Genomic DNA, 22727 nt, shown 5'->3' with positions numbered 1-22727 from the left:
TGACTTGAGGGCAGCTAAAAACTAAAGTCAATACTTAAAAGTCATTTCTCCTGGAACAATGAGTTTTGTAGAAGGAAATCTTTTAGTCTCCTGCCTAAGGGCAGAAACAACTGTGAGGATTAGGAGAACTAAGAGAATGTGGTGAAGAGTGGTGGAGGCTCAGTATGTAGACAGACCCTCACTTGATCCCCATTATCTGTATGACACCTACACTCTGAGCTGACTTCTGGTTCCTCTGGCTTACCTAGTTGGGATGGGATTGGGCATTTTCCAGGCTGTTTCTGGGGATCTGTGTCTAGAGATTTTCTTTTTTTTTTTTTCTTCTCATAACTTGACCTCCTTGTAAAACTTCTAGTCATCTCTCCAATTTAGTTCAATCACTGTTTTCCTAAACTCATTCTAGTTAAACTCAGTATGTCTTTGCCATTACTCCAACTGGTGACCCAAATGTATTTAGAACATATCTCTTTAAAACAATTATCCCTGAGGGCAGACACTTTATCTTTTTAACTGAGAATCCCTGCCTCCTCACATAGTGCCTCCCATGTGTTGTGCACTCAACACATATTTTCCTTACTGATTGTTTGAAGATTTGAGTTCCAAACTGTACGACTCCAATTAATATTGATTACCTGTTGCCATTGAACTGATTCTGACTCATAACAACCCTATAGGATGGAGTAGAACTGCTCCTTGGGTTTCCGAGGCCTATAGTCTATATGGAAGCAGATAATCACATCTTTCTCCTGCAGAGTGGCTGGTGGCTTCCAACCCCCACCTTTTGGTTAGCAGTTGAACACTTAACCACTGCACCACCAGGGCTCCTTCAAATAATGGGTAGTCTTCAATATATCTTTTGACTTTTTTTTGCTTCTTAACGCAGTATTACCTCAAAGGACTATTTTAAGTATCAGACTAGACAACGTAGGTGAGAAGTCACCTAGTTAACTGTAAACTGCTATATAAGTAAAATTTTTTCGTTCTACAATATACAAGTGTAGGGTGTTTAACATTCAATAAGTAATTATTAAAGTTTACAGTACTTTAGCTATAGTGTTCGGATTAATTTAAAATTATAATAAGGAGAACTCCACTATTTATTGAGCTAGCCGTCTGATACTCTGTGCCATCTAGCCCCATCAGTCTCTGACCTTATCTTTACTAGTCTTTGCCTCACTCATTTGTGCTCTACTGCACTGGCTTCTGGATGTTTATGGAAGAATCCTATTCAGTCACTTCAGAGCTTTTCTAGTTGTTAATCCGATGATCCAGAACCCTCAGTTCCCATATCTGCATGGCTCACCCCTCATCTCACTGAGAGATCTTCTTAGATGTCATCTCATGTGAAAGGCTTTATCTAGCCAAACTTCTTACCATTTTCTTCCCCTTTCCTTGTTTTATTTTTGTTCTTTAATAATTTATCTCTCTTACTAGAATGTAAGTTCAACAATGCAACCATTATTTTTTTTTTCTTCAGTGTTCTATTCCCAGGAAGTGAATCAACAGCTGATTCCTAGTAGATACCCAACATTTATTGAATGAAGATACATATAATAATAAAGTGGCATGCCCTGTTTTAAATGACATGACAATTTCACTTAATAATAAATAATTCTTACAACTGTATGAGATACATTTGATGAAATATAACTTTATTACACTATAGATTTCAGTCCTCGCAAATAATAACAGCATTTGTTTATTAATATTTATTTCATGTTTCATTTCTTAGGCATGCTATTAATCATATTGGTATTCAAAATGCTATTTTAAATATGACAAAAGCAGTACCATATGTGTAACTTTTTTTCCCATCAGTAAAATGTCTCTTTTTCAGACCTCAGATAAGCATAGGAGTCAATGTGCATTTTGGAATTACTCGCCTGACACAATGAATGGCAGCTGGTCTTTGGAGGGCTGTGAATTAACATCCTCCAATGAGACCCACACCTCCTGTCGATGTAATCACCTGACACATTTTGCAATTTTGATGTCTTCTGGTTCTTCCATTGTAAGACAATTTTTTGCTTCATATTTATAAATTTGTATATATGCCTATTTTTTTTCTATGTCATTCAAGAGAATAAATAATTTTTATGTTTTCCTTGAGTGTAAATAAACCAAAAACCCAAACCTGTTGCCATCGGGTGGATTCCAACACATAGCGACCCTATAGGACAGAATAGAACTGCCCCATAGGGTTTCCAAGGAGCAGCTGGTGGATTCAAACTGCGAACCTGTTGGTTAGCAGCTAAACTCTTAACCACTGTGCCACTAGGGTTCTTTGGGTGTAAATAGTTTATTTAATATGCTTGGTATAACCCCCAAATTACCTTCTTTTTAGGATTCATTTTTCTCCCTGCCTTCTAGGACATACTGGGTCTGGGGTTGGGTTATTTCTAGTCTAGAATTTATCTAGTTTGTAATATCTAGTAGATTTTGTGCTAAATCAAATATTCATGAGTTGACCCTTACTTTTTAATGCTGTTTCCAAGAACCATTTGTATATTTTAATATATCACTGAATTTTAGGGACTTGTCTTTGGGCCTTGAAATTTCTTTTTTTTTTTAATTAACTAATGACAAAGCCCATTAAAATATTTGACAACTTACCAAGGATTTTAGCAGTATAGAAGCCCACAAGTTTTTAGAACATGTACACTCTCTTTAAGGTGAGTAGCTTCATAATATGTACTTTACATTAGTAATAGCTTGCTTTTATATTACATAATTATTACATAATTCATTGTTTTGTAACCCTTTATCATCACCTTCATTAGACTACAAGTTTTTTTTCCCCTTATACTAAGAACTCATTGTTAAATATATAAAACGTCCTAAAAAATCTCCCTAAATTTAATGTCAGTTATATATTTTAAAGGTGACTTTTTTCTGAATGCTAATTAAGCAAAGAAGCCTCTATTCTGTGATTCTGTGTGTTTATGTATGTAATATTAATCTAGTATATATATATAATATTAATCTAGTGTGTATATATACATATGTATACATTTAGACTCATAGTTACCCTATAAGACAGAGCAGAACTGCCCCATAGAGTTCCCAAGGGGCACTTGGTGGATTTGAACTGCCGACCTTTGGGTTAGCATCCATAGCACTTAACCACTCTGCCACCAAGGTTTCCAATACATATATACATACATACATACATACATACATACATATCTACATATCTACATATATATATATATATATATGGTTAAGCGCTTGGTTGCTAGCCAAAAGGTAAGTGTTTTGAACCCATCAGCTGCTCTGAGGTAGAAAGATGTGACAGTCTGATCCCGTAAAGATTTATAGCCTTGGAAACCATATACGGCAGTTCTACTCTGTCCCATAGGGTCACTATGAGTCAGAATTGATGCGACAGCAATGGGTTTGGTTTTTCTGATTTATACGTATATAATATTATCTAGCTAGAATAAAGCCAACCTAGGCCATTTTGAAGTCTCTGAACTATACTATTTTGATATTCCATGTGTTCAGCAATTCTAATATTTAATGTGTTTTAGATGAATCACTAGAAATAAGACTTGTTCTTAACACTGATAAATCTGTTTTAATTAACCATTTTCACATTATAATAATGAATTATCTTTCTAATAAGAAACTGATGATGATAACATTGTTAAAACGTATACTAATATATACTATGCCTAGAAAAAAATCACCAATTATAAAATTGTTAACGTATTACATGATTTCTATTAGATATCTCCAAATATTGAACATTTGCAAAAGCACAAAATTTTTCTCATCTAAATGCATATTTGTATTTTCACATTTTATAAACATTTTGAGTAATGCTTCACCAAAAAAGGAAATTCATGATATGTTGTAGTTCCTTTGACAATTTACTGATTCTCTTAACAACTTTATCATTATTTTCCCTTAGGGTATTAAAGATTATAATATTCTTACAAGGATCACTCAATTAGGAATAATTATTTCACTGATTTGCCTCGCCATGTGCATTTTTACCTTCTGGTTCTTCAGTGAAATTCAAAGCACCAGGACAACGATTCACAAAAATCTGTGTTGTAGCTTATTCCTTGCTGAACTTGTCTTTCTTGTTGGGATCAATACAAATACTAATAAGGTATGTAGGTCTCCCTGTTCTCTTTTTGTTATCTGAATTTGTACTTTCCCAAATATATATTTCATGAAAACATTAATTATAATTAAGGGCTTAATGAGAAACATATGATATAATTTGTTTTTAAACTGTCTTTTCTAAGTCTGATAATACTAACATATCTAAGCAACCTGCTTATTAAGTCCATTAACAAAAATGTACCTTATTACCACAAACCATTGGAACAAATTAAGACTTTGCAACAAACTGAAGAAAAAGCTTTTTACTTGCTTTGTTTTCAGGTGGGAAACAAACAAGTAGAGGCGGTACTGGAAATATTAACTTAGGGATTGAACTTTCAAGGAGCTAGGATTCATTGGTTGAAGTACGATGAATTGACTCGCCTATTGTCTACACTTTCCTACTCATTTCCCTCTATTATTGATCTAGTCCTTTACCAAATAGTTTCCATATTGTTTCAGTGTAGGTCCTCCAAGAAACAGACACTAAGAATGAATAAATATGCAATAAATTTATGTGGAAATGTCTGTGAGAAAAAATGGGAAGGGAGAGGCTTGGCAATCTGTCAGAGCAAGATGCAGGTCTGACCCCAAGTGAAGGAGAGATGGAAGGAAGGAAAAGTAGAAGCATTTTACACAGAACTGTAGTTCTAAGGCATGTTTAGCAAGGTTGTCAGGGAGTTCTTTTGGGAGCCTTTGAACAAAAGTCACCTAGCTGAGAAATTCCGGCAAGTACTTGAGGCAGCATGGTACGTGAGGGAAACTCCATATCAGTCACTGTTGGGGACGTTTTTTTGTCTGGGTCTGAAGAGTGGAGCTTGGGGCCCACCCTGCAGAAGGACTTCCTGGAAGCAAGAATGAGTAGGCAGGTGACACTGTTAGCCCATGGCGGTTTTCAAACCTTGAGCTGAACAGGGTCTTGGCGGCAGGAAGTGGGGGAGAGAGGAAGTCTCCGTCACCTTCCTCTCCTGGGGGTGACTTTGCGAGAAGCCAAGTGAAACACGCTTAGCTCATGGGGAGGTCTTTTCCACAACCCACTCTGGGAATTTGGCAGCAGCCTGTTGGAAACATGAATACAATGGGTTTCAGATTACATCAGCTGGAGCCTTAGGTCAGTTACACTCCCTGCATTCAGAGACTAGAGAAGTGCATCCTCATGGTTGTAAAACATTAAATCGTTTCCATATCTCTAGTCTTAGAAATCTTTCAAGGGTAAAACCAACAATCAGTTATGAAGGTTTTCTTTTGTAGTACATGCCCAGAAAGCACTCATTTTGAATAGTGTACACTAGATTATAAACAGAGCCCTGGTGGCACAGTGGTTAAGAGCTCTAGCTGCTAACCAAAAGGTTGGCAGCTCAAATACACCAGCCGCTCCTTGGAAACCCTATGGGACAGTTATTCTCTGTCCTATAGGGTCGCTATGCATTGGAATTGACTTGACAGCAGCAGGTTTAGATTATAAACTCCATATCTTTTTGCTTTTTATGGCAATATTCCTAACACCTTTCAAATTTGTATATACCTACCACTATCCTCCAATACCTGTTTACTCTTTCAGCTTCCTCCCAGCATCATGCTCAACCCCAAACTATTCCTTCTAGTGCTTATTTTCAACTTTCTTTAACCTCTAATATTCTTCTCATTCTCAAGCCATATTTCAAATATCACTTCCACACCAAAGTGACTCCCAATTTTTGATCCCCAGTTATCTATCTGTTCTCAACCTTATAGAGGATTCACCAATATATTTTAGTATGTAATCTCATTGAGTTTAAATTTTATGGATTTAGTAAGTGTGATAAGTATGTAAGTGTATATTGTGCTATAAGCTCTATTAAAATAGAATAGAGGAGCCTGCAACTACTTCTTTTTCTGTTATTTCTTGTAAGACTGACCCCAGGTCTGGATGTGTATTAAATACTTATGAATAATGTTTAATCGAAAGTCAGCTTGAATGTTCATAAAAATTCACCAAGGTATCTTGGTTTACCTATGAATAATCCACAGTTTATAGCATAACACAAATGTATAAAAATTACAAGAGCAGGCGCTTAGTTTTATCACAGAATTGGTGAAATGTTTCACATTGATGATGCCCAGCTGTTTAAAGTCAGCTGGAAGCAGTATATCTTAAACAACTGACACCTGATATGAATATATTAATGTGATTAATATTATATAAGGTGGCATAATTTCTGATGAGTCTATATTTTATGTTATATAATTTTAAATCACATGTTGTGTATGGTTTCTTTTTTTTTTTGACTTTTAGCTCTTCTGTTCAGTCATTGCTGGGCTGCTACATTACTTTTTTTTAGCAGCCTTTGCATGGATGTGCATTGAGGGTATACACCTCTACCTCATTGTTGTGGGAGTCATCTACAACAAGGGATTTTTACACAAGAATTTTTATATCTTCGGCTACCTAAGTCCAGCTGTGGTAGTTGGATTCTCAGCAGCATTAGGATACAGATATTATGGCACCACTGAAGTGTAAGTTAAGACATTTCATAAGCATTTGAACTGTAATTCTGAATATGCTTTGGCATACCATTGAGAATTTTGCCTTGTTGAAGCACATCCAAACATATTTACAGATTGTATCTATTATTTACTTTTCAGATGTTGGCTTAGCACCGAAAACAACTTTATTTGGAGTTTTATAGGACCAGCATGTCTAATCATTCTTGTACGTATGCTTAAAATTTTTATTAGAGTTCAAAACAGTGATGATTAAAGGGTGTTTAAATTCCCAGAAATCAAATATTCTCATTCTAAAAAAAAAAAAAAGAACTATGATCACCTTCCAGTATATCACTTGTTAACATCTATTTGTTGTTATTGAGAAAAAGGCATATATATCTTTCTTAAACTCAAAGTATTGTGATTTATTGGCCCCTCTTGAAGGAGGATAGATTTCTGCATAACGTGTGGTTTATAAGAAAAACATTTACGCTTATCAGTAGTATCTCAGCATACTTCAATACTGAGAGTGTGCCAACAAGCTGATAATCTAGCATTTTAGATGTTTATGTTATTTAATCTTTTATCGATGATCAGTCATCTTTGAAGATTTGACTGTCATCTTTATAGTTTTATCGTCTTTATGTACCCTGTCATCATGAAAGTGATTTTAAACTAAATTGCGACGTCGGAGACAAGAACCAACTATTTCTTTTGAGCAGACAAGTCATATACTGATAGTCCTATTTCAGCAACCAACAGGGCTTGTTAATTCTTATTGGAAGTGGTTTCAAACCTACAAATTCGGCAGGTATTATATGTTCCGTTCTAAAGAAAGACCCTTTTATATGCCTCAAGAGCATTTCTAAGTGCTATAAGTTTTCAACTACCTTTCTGAATATAATAGTCTGTCAATGAATCTAGGAAGTATGACAGGGCTTCAGAAAGGAATAAATTGTCAGTAGAGCAGTTGTGACAATGTTTGGAACAACTTTGTCCCATATGTTTTGACCACAAACTAGCCATCTTTTTTGCTTTTGCTTTTTTTTTTTTTTTTCCTGTCACTCTTTTCCCCTGAGTTCTTTATGGTCACAAGGGAGCTGCTACATGGAGAAAGACTTGATATGCAAAGCAGAAAATTTTTATGAAGTTTCATTTTTTAATGGTGTGGGTGAAATAAAGTGCATTCAGAGACTAAACTTCTTAATCATTGCAGAAAATTGCTTATAATTTTCCCAGTGATTCTAACAATGTAAAAAGAAACCATTGGCTAGATATCAGCTAAAACAATTTCAGAGATAATTTATTGTTTCCCAAACTTTCCACCCACGTAAGCATCTTGACTGAACGATGTTTCATTCAGACACTGTCATCTTTGAGCATGTAGCATTTTGTGTGAGGACATTTTACATATTAAATTTTACTGCTTCCCTATGGAGGCAGTGGACAGTCTTGGATATTGTTTCTTACAAGCAGCAGTTATGTAGAACAGTGCTTTTTGTGACTTAGATGGGAAGTAACAGGTAGAAATTATGCTGAATATAGGAGAAAATAGCATATTTCTCTGAAATCAGAAAGGGAAATTGTTTCCTAAAATTGGTTTTTAGTAGTTGTTTATGTAAGGGAAAAGATAACTCTGAATTATTTGATAGTAAGATCCACAGACTTCAGATAGGTTTATCTAAAAATGATCCCTGCAAACTTTCCTTGAAGCCTAAATGATCAATGTCACAAGTGTTCTTGTCTGGGATGAATTACCCAGTGCATCTCAGTTTCAGTATAGTGATCACTCCCAGGTAAACCAGAGGGTCAGGCTACTTACTGAATGCATGAGGCACTTGAATTTTCCTCTAAAACTAAATACTGTTTATATTTTTATTACTTTTAAAATAACAGATATTCTGTAACTAGTAATTTCATTGGAGTAAATTCACTTACTCTACTTCTCCCTGTTCTGTGATGATGCTGACATATTATTATTAAACATATTATTATCTCTTAACATAATGTTAAGAGAAACTTTTGCCGTTACCTTGGAATAGTATCTAGTTCAAAGACGAAGTCGAAGCGATATTGAATACCAACTTTTAAAAAAAGAGCCAAGAATTGAGGCTGACATCTTCCACTTGCCTTAAAAAGAGATGGCAGAACCAGCTGTAACACGATAAGAGGACCACAGAGGGGTGGGGGGCCAGGAGATGGTGACTCAGAGTTAGGCGTCCTTGGCTTTTGGGGTTCTACAGCAGTCCGTATAAGAAGCTTTTCTTTTCCTTGACAGTGAGAAAAAAGGTGACTGCTCCCCACCCTGTATTTTGGGAAAGTTTGTTGAAATAAAACTGTTATCCTAATCTTTGATTGAATGCTTGCAGGACTATGGAATCTTTGTGTCTCTGTCATATAAGAAGAGCAGAGTATGATGAGCACATTTTTATGAGAGCTTGGCCTGCGTCCCCTGACTCTGGGCCAAATATGACCATAGCAACTAACACGTGCTTTTGTTTCTGCAGGCTGCATGCTTACTGCAGTGCCCCTTGACAGCAGAGGAGGAAAGGAGTATCATGTAGTGTGCCTAGGAATAAAATGATGGGAGAGTAGCCCAACCTCAGGTGTTCCATGAGCACATAAACGTTAGAGAAGGGGAGAAGTTTTGGGGCTGCCCAGAAGGCTGCCAGGTCAAGTAAAGTTATGTACAACATAACTAAGAGAATAGGTTGAATGGAGGTGGGGTTGAATGGAGACATGGTTGCCCTTCTCTGAAGAATAGAAGGGCCCAAAGTGAAAATGAAATACTATACACACCAAGAGAACCATGAGGCCAGTACATAAGCTAAGACTACCAGCAGTAATAAGAACCAAACTAAATCAAAGTGATGTCATGAATCCTCCCCCACATCACCAAAAGGTAATCAGACCCATTCGTCTCTAATAGTAGAGGAGCTGGGCCTTGGTAATGGAGGGCAATGTCTCAGAACCAACCATGTCACTCTCACACTCACCTACAGGGACACAAATACATTTACTCTTAGTTTGTGGAATTGAAGAGGGAGGAACAGACCAGATTCTTTTTTCAATCTGAAAATTTCTAAAAATTATGCAAATTTATGTCAGTGGCTAGAGAAAAACAAAAACAAACTTTTATATGTATACTTCACTGGCCATTTTGGGGGGATAGAAATTACCTACTGGTTGGAAAAGTATCATCCTATGCTTGAGATTATTCTGGTAGGTAAGGATACTGCCATTCCATATAATTAAGTTTGCCATGTCAGTTGGGTTCTGTGGCATGAAGGGAGTACAAGAGAAATATGAGCTGTCCTGTGTCCTTTATAGAGTCAATATGGCAAAAACATGACAAGATCAACACGTAATTACATATCAGTGATACCAGTGAGATATCGGAGAGATCAACATGGGCTAAGTAATCACTCACTACATTTTCTTCATGGTGAGGAGCTTGTTTGTGGATGTTCCAAGAAGCAGATACTGCTTTATGTTATAGGGAATGGGCAGAAGTGTCATAGTGTGAACTCAAGTTTCGATCAAACAGCCTTGTAAGTTTGCCAGATTCTTTTTGAGGGAAAAGGACACAACAAGAACTTAGTCAATATCATATGCAAGATAGTGCCAGAAATAAACAAAATTATTATCATCTCTATTATGAAGAGCATTCAAGAATCATCTTTTCATAGAATTCATCGTTCTCTAGTCTAGATTCTCATTAATTGTCTAATCAGATTTTTACCTCCATATAACTAAACTCCATTACTTCTCCTCCACTTTCATAGTTAGGTCCTGCTATCTTTTGCTAAGATCCTGGCATTATTAATAACAATAATTAGTTTTTTTTTTTTAATTTACACATTACTGAGCACCTACAACTTTTGAAAACTGTTGCTTTGTTTTGTCTTGTTTTCTTGTTTTTCCTCATTGATAGATACTATAGAAGGCAAAGGCTAACTCTATTTAATACTCAACATCCTTAATCCACAATTTTTTGTAATCTCATTTTATAGTTAAAAAAATGAAAGATTGGATTTGAAACATTCAAAGGACCAAGGCTCTAGGTCTAATAGTAAATATAATTGGGGCTAGAACTGAAACTATTTCTGTCTTAATCTAAAGCTCACCTTTTCATTTTACCTGCCCTCTTTTGCTAATGCCTTTCAGTCTGTCATTCTGCTGCATTCTCTCCCACTTAATTTTAATCTGTGCAAAATAAACTTCCCCAAACTCAGCTCCGATAATGGACACTATTAATAATAAAAATAAAAATGTTAATGTTTATCCCCTAGTGTATTCCTGGCACTAATATAAACACTCTCCATGCATTGGTACATTTAGCCTAATCCTTCAAACAACTCAGTAAAGTGTGTGTGTGTGTGTGTGTATGCATGATTTATTTTATTTTAAAGTTGGAGAAACTGAAGCATAGGGAGATTACACAGCTTGCCCAATAGCTAGGAAGTGTCAGGAATCCAGAGCCAGCTTCCTTAATTCCGATGCTGGTAGCTCTTCATCACCTATAGTCCAAGTGCTAGGGGACAGGCATATAAAGTTCACACTAATCTAGTTTAGTGCCACCTATTTTTCAGCCTTATTTCACAATGCATATATCTACACCACAAACCCTCCAAGAACATTATCAATTAGAATGTTTGCTGTCTTTTGGATACTTCTTGGTTCTTTGCACTCAACAGTACTGTCACCTTTTTGCAAAGTTCTGCTGCCTGAAATTTTATCATTACACAGCTTCATTAAAACCTTTCCAGGTATCCTTAGTTGTAACCAGCCTTTTGGAGTCCCTGGATGGTACAGATGGTTAACCGTCTTGGCTGTTAACTGAAAGGTTATAGGTTCAAGTCTAACCAAAGGCACCTTGGAAAAAAGGCCTGATGATCTACTTCCCATAAAATCAGCCATTGAGAATTCTGCGGAACAGAGTTCTACTCTGACACACAGGGTCACACATGGGGTTGCCATCATGAGTCAGAGGTGACTCAGTGACAGCTGGTTTAGCTATTCTCTAACTCCAACATCCTCCTGTAGAATTTTGATTCTACCCCGTATTGTTTTTATACTACTTGTAACACTCTGCCTTGCTGCATGTGATAATTTTCTGTGTGCATTACACTATCCATACCCCACACATGCACCCAAACATAGGGCTATGCATTTCTTCATTTATTGACCATGCCTCGCTCAATAACTGGTGCCACTATGTTGTATAACCTCAGGGCCCACAGTTCAAGTGCAGTAAATTGTAACTTGATGCACTAGGAGACACGTTGCATTCTCTGTGAATGGTGGACCCTAGAACTGTAAAACCAAGTAGCCCTCCTTTTGATCACCCCAGTGCATACAAGTATCTAATACATCCTCGATAAATATATTTTTAGTTGTGCCATTGATATGTGACTTTCCTTAAACTTTTTGACTCCTTCGTGCCCTGAATTCCTAATGTGTAGAATGAAGATAAACATATCAGTCCTACACAACAAGGCTACGGTAAAACAAAATGGAAATTAAAAAAAAAAAAAAATCACAGCATCCATGAAAAGTTAACCAGTTAAACAGTTGCTGTCAGGTCAGATTCTGACTCATTTTATGTGTCGGAGTGGAACTGTTCGCCCTGGAATTTTCAGTGGCTGTTTTTTCGGAAGTAGATCACTAGGATTTTCTTCCCAGGCACATCTGGGTGGACTCCAACCTCCTGCCTTTTGGTTAGCAGCCAAGCACGTTAATTTTTTTCAATTAGAAAGGGAAATTTTATAATAATTGGGGGACAGTCTTAGGAGTTTCTTCTTATTTTTACCTTTTGTATTAAAAATTAAAAGACTAATTTTATAACCATGATTCGAATAGCAAAAAATCGTAGGCAAGTGAATGAATATGTAGCCAAAAATAGTGCATGTGTGTGTGTGTATGCGTGTGTATGTACATTTAAGTCTAGATCCCAGTAATTATTTTAATATTGGTAAAAATGTGATAACTTGTTGCCATCGAGTAAATTCTGACTCATAGAGACCCTACAGGGCAGAGTAGAACTGCCCCATAGGTTTTCCAAGGAGCGACTGGTGAATTTGGGCTGCCAACCTTTTGGTTAGCAGCTGTAGCTCTTAACCACTGTACCACCAGGGCCCAGTAAAGATGTGATAGTATTTATTTACTCCTAACAAGATATGATTATAATATGTGTGCCGTTACTATTTAGAACCTGTTAAAAGTTTCCAGTGCACTCTGTTTTCATAGCTTTCTCTGAACAAATCTGGGAAGACTTGTACTCCACAGAAGAAATCTCTGTAGAACAACATGCGAGAGCTTTCATTCTTACTTGGACCCCTTGTAATTCTTCTACAGAGTAAGGTCTAGGTCCTGTAAATGGTATTTGCTTGTTTTTATGAATGGTGCCCTGGGGCATGTGTGGTTTGGGATTATCATGTAAAATGCCTTGAGAAAATATCTAAATGAATAAGGACCAAATTAGTTCAGCACTGATGGCTTTTTTCTACCTCTAGGTATGTGGTTTCAAACAAAATTTTCAGCTCTCAATCTACTGTGATAAGTGTTAACTGCTTAGGTATTTGGGCAGCAAGGTTTTCTGCATTGATCGATCACATGAAAGTACTTCCTCAGGTGTTGGCTCATTAATATTAGGGATCTCTGAGAATTTTGAAGTATGAACCAGTGACCCCATTGATTCTATCTATGAATCACTGCATTGAGGATGTTAAAATAGTGACTACAGATGAAAAGGTCTAGCCATGCTTTTGAAAGATTGAGCTGTACAAGAAAGAAACTTCTAAAGCTGCAATGTGAAGATAATTTCCATAATTTATTTCTTCAATGTTTTTAGTCTTTAATGCTGAAATTCTTTCAACTAAAAGTATGCAAGCCATTAGATTCAAGTACACAAATATAAAGAAGTTTGTGAAACTAAGTTAACTTTTAAATAGAAATTGAAGACATAGACACTTTTAGTACTGATGTATAGAATTTGTTTGATTGAGGCAAATACTTATGAAGCTATATCCAATTAAGGCATTTTCATTAAAAAAATTTAAAAAGTAAGCTTTTATTTGAATTTAAATCAAAGTTCCTATGACTGAGCGTTTCTATGTTGCTACTGTACCACTTCCTTCTTAGTTTTGCCCAGAACTTCGATCAACTTTTTCTGGGGGTTTCCTTAATTGTTCCTTATATATCTGTCTAAGTCTCTTAATTTCCTTCCACCAGGAAATACCTATTAAGACCTACTCAAAAATGATTTCTTTACATAACCCTTTACAAGACAACCCATGTATATGATATCTACTATTCAGTGATATATTCTCATTACTTTTTTTGTACAAATTGCAGAAGCTTTCAAGAAATGGAAATATTACAGGACTCTATAAAGTGCAAAGTGAACTTTTCATTCCATACTTTTGTACTCCAAGACTACCTGATCTTTTATTAATTGTACTCTGTATCATTCCAGGCCTTTTTGCTATGAATATGTATATGTATTAATTGAAGCAAAATATATGATTACCAGTTTAAACAACCTGAGTGCCAATCTGCATTCTATCATATTCATCCTTCCCTGTCATTATATACCCTTCTACTATGTTTTTGACATTGCATATTGTGGATGTGAGGAGCCCTGGTGGTGCAGTGGTTAAGCACTCAGCTGCTAACCAAAAGGTCAGTGGTTCGAACCCACCAGCCACTGCAAAGGAGAAAGATGTGGCAGTCTGCTTCTGTAAAGATTACAGCCTTGGAAACCCTAGGGGGCAGTTCTACGCAGTCCTGTGGGGTTGCTATGAGTCAAAATCAACAGCCCTGGGGTTGGCTTTGGCTTTTGGTATTGTGGGTGTGCTCTTACTTATCAAACTGCTTCCCTATTGATGAACATTTCATTGGTTTCTAATATTTCTTAATTACAAAAAATGTTGTTGCTAGGTGCCGTAGAGTCAGTTCTAACTCATAGCGACCCTACGTACAGCAGAACGAAACACTACCCAGTCCTGCACCATCATCACAACTGTTATTATACTTGAGTCCATTGTTGTAGCCACTGTGAATCCAGCTCACTGAGGGTCTTCTACTTTTTCTACCTTACCAAGCATGATGTCCTTCTCCAGTGACTGATCCTTCCTGATAATATGTCCAAAGTATGTGAAACATAGGCTCGCCATCCTTGCTTCTAAGGAGCATTCTGGCTGTAGTTCTTCTAAGACAGACTGGTTCATTCTTTGGTAGTCCATGGTATAGTCAACATTTTTTGCCAACACCACAATTCAGAGGCATCAATTTTTCTACGGTCTGCCTTATTCATTGTCCAGCTTTCAAATGCATGTGAGGCAATTAAAACACCATGGCTTAGGTCAGGCGCACCTTAGTCCTCAAGGTGACATCTTTGCTTTTCAACACTTTAAAGAGGTCTTTTGCAGCTGATTTGCCCAATGCAATGCACCTTTTCATTTCTTGACTGCTACTTCCATGGGTGTTGGTTGTGGATCCAAGTAAAATGAAATCTTTGACAACTTCGATCTTTTCTCCATTTATCATGATGTTGCTTATTGGTCTAGTTGTGATGATTTTTGTTTTCTTTATGTTGAGACGTAATCAATACTAAAGACTGGTGTTTGATCTTCATCAGTAAGTGCTTCAAGTCCTCTTCACTTTCAGCAAGCAAGGCTGTGTCATCTGCATATTGCAGGTTGTTATTGAGTCCTGATGCCTCATTCTTCCTTCCTCATATAGTCCAGCATCTCAGATTATTTCCTCAGCATATAAATTGAATAGGTATGGTGAAAGGATACAACCCTGATGCACACCTTTCCTGACTTTAAACCAATCAGTATCCCCTTGTTCTGTTCAAAGAACCGCCTGTTGATCCATGTACAGATTCCTCATGAGGACATTCTCCGAAATGTTATCCGTAATTTATTATAATCAACACAGTCAAAGCCTTAGCATAATCAATAAAACACAGGTAGACATCTTTCTGGTATTCTCTGCTTTCAGCCAGGATCCATCTGACATCAGCACTGATATCCCTGGTTCCATGTCTTCTTCTGAATCCGGCTCGAATTTCTGGCAGTTCTGTGTTGATAAACTCCTGCAGCCGCATTTGAATGATATTCAGCAAAATTATGCTTGCATGTGATATTAATGATGCTGTTCAATAATTTCCACATTCAATTAGATCACCTTCCTTGGAAATAGGCATAAATCTGGATCTCTTCCAGTTGGTTGGCCGGGTAGTGGTCTTCCAAATTTTGGCATAGACCAGTGAGCACTTCCAGCGCTGTATCCAATTGTTGAAACATCTCATTTGGTATTATATCAATTCCTGGAGTCTTGTTTTCTGCCAACGCCTTCAGTGAAGCTTGGACTTCTTCCTTTAGTACCCTTGGTTCCTGATCATATGTTAACCTCCTGAAATGGTTGAACTTCAACCAATTCTTTTTGGTATAGTGACTCTGTGTATTCCTTGCATCTTCTTTGATGTTTCCTGTGTTGTTTAATATTTTCCCAGTAGAATCCTTCAGTATTGCAACTTGAGGCTTAAGTTTTTTCTTCAGTTCTTTCAGCTCGGTAAATGCTGAGCGTGTTCTTCCCTTTTGGTTTTCTGTCTCCAGGTGTTTGCACGTGCCATCATACTTTCCTTTGCCTTTTCTAGCTTCCCTTTGAAATCTTCTGTTCAGCACTTTTACTTCATCATTGTTTTTTCCTTTTTTCTTTAGCTACTCGGTGTTCAAGAGCAAGTTTCAGAGTCTCTTCTGACATCCATTTAGGTATTTTGTTTCTCTCCTGTATTTTTAATGACTTCTTGCTTTCTGCATGCATGATGTCCTTGATGTCATTCCACAACTTGTCTGGTCTTCAGTCATTAGTGTCCAACACATCAAATCTATTCTTGAGATGGTCTCTGAATTCAAGTGAGATATACTCAAGGTTGTACTTTGGCTCTCGTGGATTTGTTCTAATTTTCTTCAGTTTTAACTTGAACTTGCATATGAGTAATTGATGGCCTGATCTGTAGCCAATCCCTGGCCCTGTTCTGACTGATGATATTGAGCTTTTCCATCATCTCTTTCCACAGATGTTGATTTGATTCCTATGTATTCCATCTAGTGAAGTCCATGTGTATAGTGCCATTTATGCTGGTGAAAAAAAGTATTTGCAATGAAGTCATTGGCCTTGCAAAATTCTATCATGGGATCTCTGACATCCTTTCTATCACCAAGGCCATATTTTCCAACTACCAATTCTTCTTCTTTGTTTCCAACTTTTCCATTCTGATCACCAGTAATTATCAATACATCCTGATTGCATGTTCGATCAATTTCAGACTTACAGAAGTTGGTAAAAATCTTCAGTTTCTTCATCTTTGGCCTTAGTGGTTGGTGCATAAATTTGAATAATAGTCATATTAACTGGTCTTCTTTGTAGGTATATGGATATTATCCTATCACTGACTGTTGTACTTCATGATAAATCTTGAAATGTCCTTTTTCACGATGAGTGCAATGCCATTCTTCTTCAAGTTGTCTTCCTGGCATAGTAGACCATATGATTGTCTGATTCAGAATGACCAGTACCAGTCCATTTCAGCTCACTAATGCCTAGGATTTGAATGTTTATGTGTTCCATTTCATTTTTGACGATTTCCAATTTCCCCAGCTTCATACTTCCCACATTCCAGATTCCAGTTATTAATGGATATTTGCAGCTCTTTCTACTCATTGTGAGTCATACCACATCAGCAAAAGAAGGTGCTAAAAGCTTGATTCCATCCATGTCATCATTAAGATCGACTCTAATTTGAGGGAGTAGCTCTTTCCCAGTCGAATTTTGAGTGTGTTCCAACCTGAGAGGCTCATCTTCCATCACTATATCAGATAATATTCTACCACTATTCATAAGGTTTTCACTGGCTAATTCTTTTCAGAAGTAGACTGTTGGGTCCTTCTTCATAGTCTGTCTCAGTCTGGAAGTTCAGCTGAAACCTGTCCACCATAGGTGACCCTGTCAGTATTTGAATACCGGTAGCATAGTTTCCAGCATTGCAGCAACACACAAGCCCCCACAGTAAGACAAACTGACAGACGTGTGGGGGACTACAAAGAATACTGCACAGAGAATCCTTGTTCTCTGTGCATTTTGCATATTTCCATGTATAAAACTATTATGAAGTGCTATTTAGAAATAGAAATGCAAGTGTATGCAGATTTTAAAATTTAGAAATTGTCCATCAAACAATTATTTCAATTGATAGTTACACAAACAAAATATGATTATGCCCTTTTTCTGACATTTTTGTCAACACTAGATGTTGTTACCTGCCGTGGTGTCTAACTGGCTAAGTTGGAATCTAAAAACAAAAACAATAGATTACAGTAGATCAGGGTGTCTCAACAGTGGCACTATTGACACTTTGAATTGAATCTTTATCGTGGGGACTCTCCTATCCATTATAAGGTATTTAGCAGCATTCCTGGCTTCTCCTCACCAGATACCAGTTGCACTACCAAACTTCCCCATGTGTGACAACCAGAATTGTCTCCAAACACTGCCAGGTGTCCACAGGGAGGTGATATCCCCACTTCTCTCCATTGACAACCACATGTGTAGATGTATCTATTAAGTATCTTGTATAGGAGTGCATTTTGCAGTCTTCTTCAGATAACATGTTGTTGTTTTTAGGTACTGTCCAGTCAGTACCAATTCATAGTGGCCTTATGCACAACAGAACAGAACACTCCCCAGTCCTATGCCAGCCACACAATTGTTGTTATACTTGAACCCATTGTTGCAGCCACTGTGTCAATCCATCTCATGGAGTGTCTTACTCTTTTCACTGACCCTCTGCTTCACCAAGCATGATGTCCTCTTCCAGGGACCGGTCCTTTCTAATAACATGTGCAAAGAATGTAAGACAAAGTCTCATCATCCTTGCTTCTAAGGACCATTCTGGCTGTGCTTCTTCCGAGACAGATCGGTTTGTTCTTCTGGCAGTCCACAGCAAATTCACTATTCTTCCTCAACACCATAATTCAAGGGCATCAATTCTTCAGCCTTCCTTATTCATTGTCCAGCTTTCACCTGCACTTGAGGTGATTGAAAAAAATATCATGCCTTGGGTCAGGTGCACCTTAGTCCTCAAAGTGACGTCTTTGTTTTTTAATACTATCCAGAGGTCTTTTGCAACAGGTTTTCCCAGTGCAATATGTCATTTGATTTCTTGACCTCTGCTTCCGTGGGCATTGATTGTGGATCCAAGTAAAATGAAATCCTTCACAACTTCAATAATTTCTCCATTTATCATAATGTTACTTACTGGTCCAGTTGTGGGGAATTTTGTTTTCTTTATGTTGAGGTATAATCCTACTGAAGGCTGTAGTCTTTTATCTTTATCAGTAAGTGCTTCTTAGTCCTCTTCACTTTCAACCAACAAGGTTGTGTCATCTGCATAATGCAGAGTATTAATGAGTCTTCCTCCAATTCTGATGCCACATTCTTCTTCATATAGTCCAGCTTCTCGGATTATTTGCTCAGCATACAGATTGAATAAGTATGATGAAAGAATACAACACGACACACACTTTTTCTGATTTCAAACCTTGCAGCATCCCCCTGTTCTGTTCAAATGAATGATTTTTAAATCATAAATATAAGAAAAAGAATTAAAATCATGATTTGGGCAATGCCCTTTGGATGACCACATTAAAATTGTATTAGGAGCACTATCCACTGTAAATTTTAAATATTATGTGTAATAGAATCAACATTTTAATTACATGTTTTAATTTAATGGCTTTGCATTTGTTAGGAACATCTTTTAATGACCTCTGTGACTCAAGGTACTTTAATATTCTGACCATTTCTCCATATTGTGTATTAATAAGCATTTCAGTGCCTGTAACATTTAGCTATTTTTTAAAAATATTATCCTGACCTTTTTGAAATAATAAGTAACTGGAATTTAAAAAAGAAAAAGTGGAGTACAAAAATCTTAGCATAAATAATACATTTATAGTTTGCAGTGTGTTCCCATAGTTGGGAGTTATAGTCTTACTGGAAATACCTTCAAAGATAATCTCCTTGGGACACATACTAGAAGAATTCCATAAAAATTGGATAACTTTACAGAAATTAGAGATCCAAAAATATTTTTTTAAGAAAAATCTCCTCGTGTCTCTCAATTCTAATTAGAAATTACTAGTCTTTTTTTTTTTTTTAGTCAAGGTCAAGTTCATTTCTAGTATTTCCTTATAAAGGTAACTTTACAGTGAGGGATGTTACATAGTTATATGGTGATGGGGAAAGATTATGGATATTGGTAGAACAAGTGAGGCATTAGAATTATTATTCACTTTACATTTACGTAGTCTTCTAATCTTTACACTCTTTTTACATACATCAGTTAATCCTCAGGAAAGCATCTATGATACATCTAAGTGAAAATACTAACAGCATTTAGTAAGGAATAATGTTTATCATATTTTCACACTTTAGTAACTATAATCTTGACTTAAAACGAGTTGCTGTTGAGTTGACTCCAATTTATGGCAACCCCATGCATGTCAGAGTAGAACTGTGCTCCACAGGGTTTTCAGTGGCTGGTTTTTCAGAAGTAGACTGTTTTATTCTGAGGTGCCTCTGGGTGGACTTAAACCTTCAACCTTTTGGTTAGCAACAGAGCATGTTAACTGATTACACCACCCAAGTACCTACCTTAAAATACTTAAAGAACTGCTACCAGGGGCAGATTATCCAATAGGCAAGATAAGCAGAGGCTTACTTGTGCTTACTAGTCTATAGTGAACAATTTCACATGCGTTTCACCACATGAGGAGGTCTTCCATGTCTGTCAGGGATTGTACATTTGAAAAGAGGTTTTGATTTTATGGGGTGGGGAGACAGATGCCAGCCACACCTAGAAGCAGAATTTTTTATGTACTGAAAAATGTAGAATTGTCACACAGATGGTCTGGTAAGCAAGGTAAGCACCGTGCTTACATTGCCTGTTAGATAATCCACCCCTTAGTGCTGCTATTTGAAACTTTTTAAAGAAGGGGAGTGGTTACACTAAAGAAAATTATATACGTTTTTAAGCAGATAATAAATTAAAACTTCAGGCTTCTACTCACAAAGAATTCATGAAAACCCTTAAACCTGGCCAGGAGAGCAGTACATATTCTGGTCATCGTACTTCTGATGATCCTGAGTATAACACAGTGTCATCCCCTCATTGGTCTGCAGCAAGTGTGAGCTGTTCCGTGAATCAGAGTCTTTCTTAGCATTTGCAGAGTTTTTTTTACTCTACACATATGAAAATATTTGAGCTGCCCTATAAAGTGTTCATTGTACCCCTCTGTCTTCTTCAGTATACTCTGCAAAATAAGATTTACTCGTTCTGAAAGAATAAACTAACCATGTGGCTCTCTGTTGAACTCTGTCTTTCATATGAGAACTTTGTCCTGTTTAGTTTCTGTATGGCCCAAGATGGGAACGTTTAAAATTTCTTCTTCTAAAAAAAAAAAAAGCCTCCTAATGGTATCTGATCAAAAAAAGATTCCAAGTTGTTGAGTGTTAGGGCAAAACACTTAGTCATTAGAGCTTACTTCACACTTATTTGGTAAAAAAAAAAAAAAAAAAAACAAGCAATTGCAGTTGAAATGACTACAACTTAAGGCGACCCAATGTGTTTCAGAATAGAGCTGTGCTCCATAAGGTTTTCAGTGGCTATGACCTTTCCCAAATAAATAATCAGCCCTTTCTTCTGATGCACCTCTGAGTGGATTTGAACTACCAATCTTTTGGTCAGTAGTAAGTAGAGTACTTAATCATTTGTGCCACCCAGGGACTCAATATTTGGGTAAAAGTCTCCAATACATTTGTGTTTTAGATAAGTAGAAACTTAGGCTTCTGTAACTTAAACAACTTACTCCTGATCACCCAGTTATTTGAGGGGTGGAGACAAACTCATGCTTTCAGATCCCACATGCACCGCCCTTTCACTGCCACATAACCTTTCAGCTTGCCTTGAACCAGGGGTTGAAGGGAGCAGATCTTTGTTAAGTCCTGAAAAACTTGTTCTTATTTCCTAGTTTTCAGAAATCGTTTCAGGGTGAGTTGTAAGAGACCTGCCAACTGCAGAACTTCTAAAAAAAAATATTCAAAAACTTTAAATTCTTTACTTAACAAAATGTCAAAATAATTCTTCATCTCATCAAGAATGGGAGAAATCCTGTATATTGTAAATATCTCCCTCAATTTTATATTGCTTTATTTAAACAATTGCCAAGACTACTCACTAACTAGTTAAAATACCCTACCTAAAATCCTAACACATCAGAATACAGATCAATATATGAAACACAGCTCATCTGGACTATTATGCTTGGTAAGGACTGCTTTAGTGCAGAGGTGCTGAGATGAGAAGGTACTAGAGCCTCTCAGGCACTGAAAGCTGCCAGTGCGATTAAAACACAGTGTCAATGGGAGAGTCATATGAGATGATGCTGCGATGGGCTAGCACATACAACACCCCCTAAGTAAAGTGACCCTTCTTAACTGAACCAGTATCTTTTATGTCTGTTGCCCTAGTGTTCTGTTCAGTTGCGCATTTGTCTAGATTTTTCACTTGTTAACATATTATGATTAAGATAAGCTTGAGTATGTTTGATAAGCTCCACTTCCATCTCCTGGCACCGCGTGTTAGAGTCACATGTACAGTGAACATTCTGACTTTCACATGTGGCTAATTACAGGATATAACCAGCAATAACCTGCCTCCTTCCAGACCCTTTCTGGATACAGTGTGAGCATCACTTCCCATTCAAATGTGCTCACATTGAGTGGCAAGGGACAGCTACCTCCTCAGGTATCAGAAATAGTGGAAAAAGATTCAAAATGGCCATCATAGTCAGCCACTTATTGTTATATATGAAGTAATTTTTTTTTTATTTTGTAGGGAATAAAATACTTTTGAAAATAGATTTTTGAAGTGAGCTATTTATGTATCGGTCCATCAGTATGTTAAAACAAATTTGAAATTTTTTAGCACCCACTTTTGCTTTCAAAGGGATACAGCTATTAATGATAAAATAATATGACCATCCTTATCATAAAGCCATGTTAAAGATTTTGGACTT

The 22727-nt window shown here is 36.8% G+C and overlaps 1 protein-coding gene across 1 annotated transcript in view; it reads left to right on the top strand.

Annotated features, from left to right (window-relative positions):
- ADGRL4 (adhesion G protein-coupled receptor L4) overlaps window positions 1-22727 on the top strand; it is a 131519-nt gene that overhangs the window by 88992 nt on the left and 19800 nt on the right. Inside the window, exons 9-12 of the mRNA XM_049879595.1 lie at window positions 1838-2011; window positions 3914-4117; window positions 6389-6609; window positions 6739-6805. Coding sequence (XP_049735552.1) covers window positions 1838-2011; window positions 3914-4117; window positions 6389-6609; window positions 6739-6805 — 666 coding nt within the window. The remainder of the gene's footprint in view (window positions 1-1837; window positions 2012-3913; window positions 4118-6388; window positions 6610-6738; window positions 6806-22727) is intronic.

The sequence above is a fragment of the Elephas maximus genome, chromosome 3 (assembly GCF_024166365.1).
Source record: "Elephas maximus indicus isolate mEleMax1 chromosome 3, mEleMax1 primary haplotype, whole genome shotgun sequence".
NCBI classification, from domain to species: Eukaryota; Metazoa; Chordata; class Mammalia; order Proboscidea; family Elephantidae; genus Elephas; species Elephas maximus.
The sequence above is the reverse complement of the archived record's forward strand: the minus strand, read 5'-3'. Positions and strand labels throughout refer to the sequence as shown.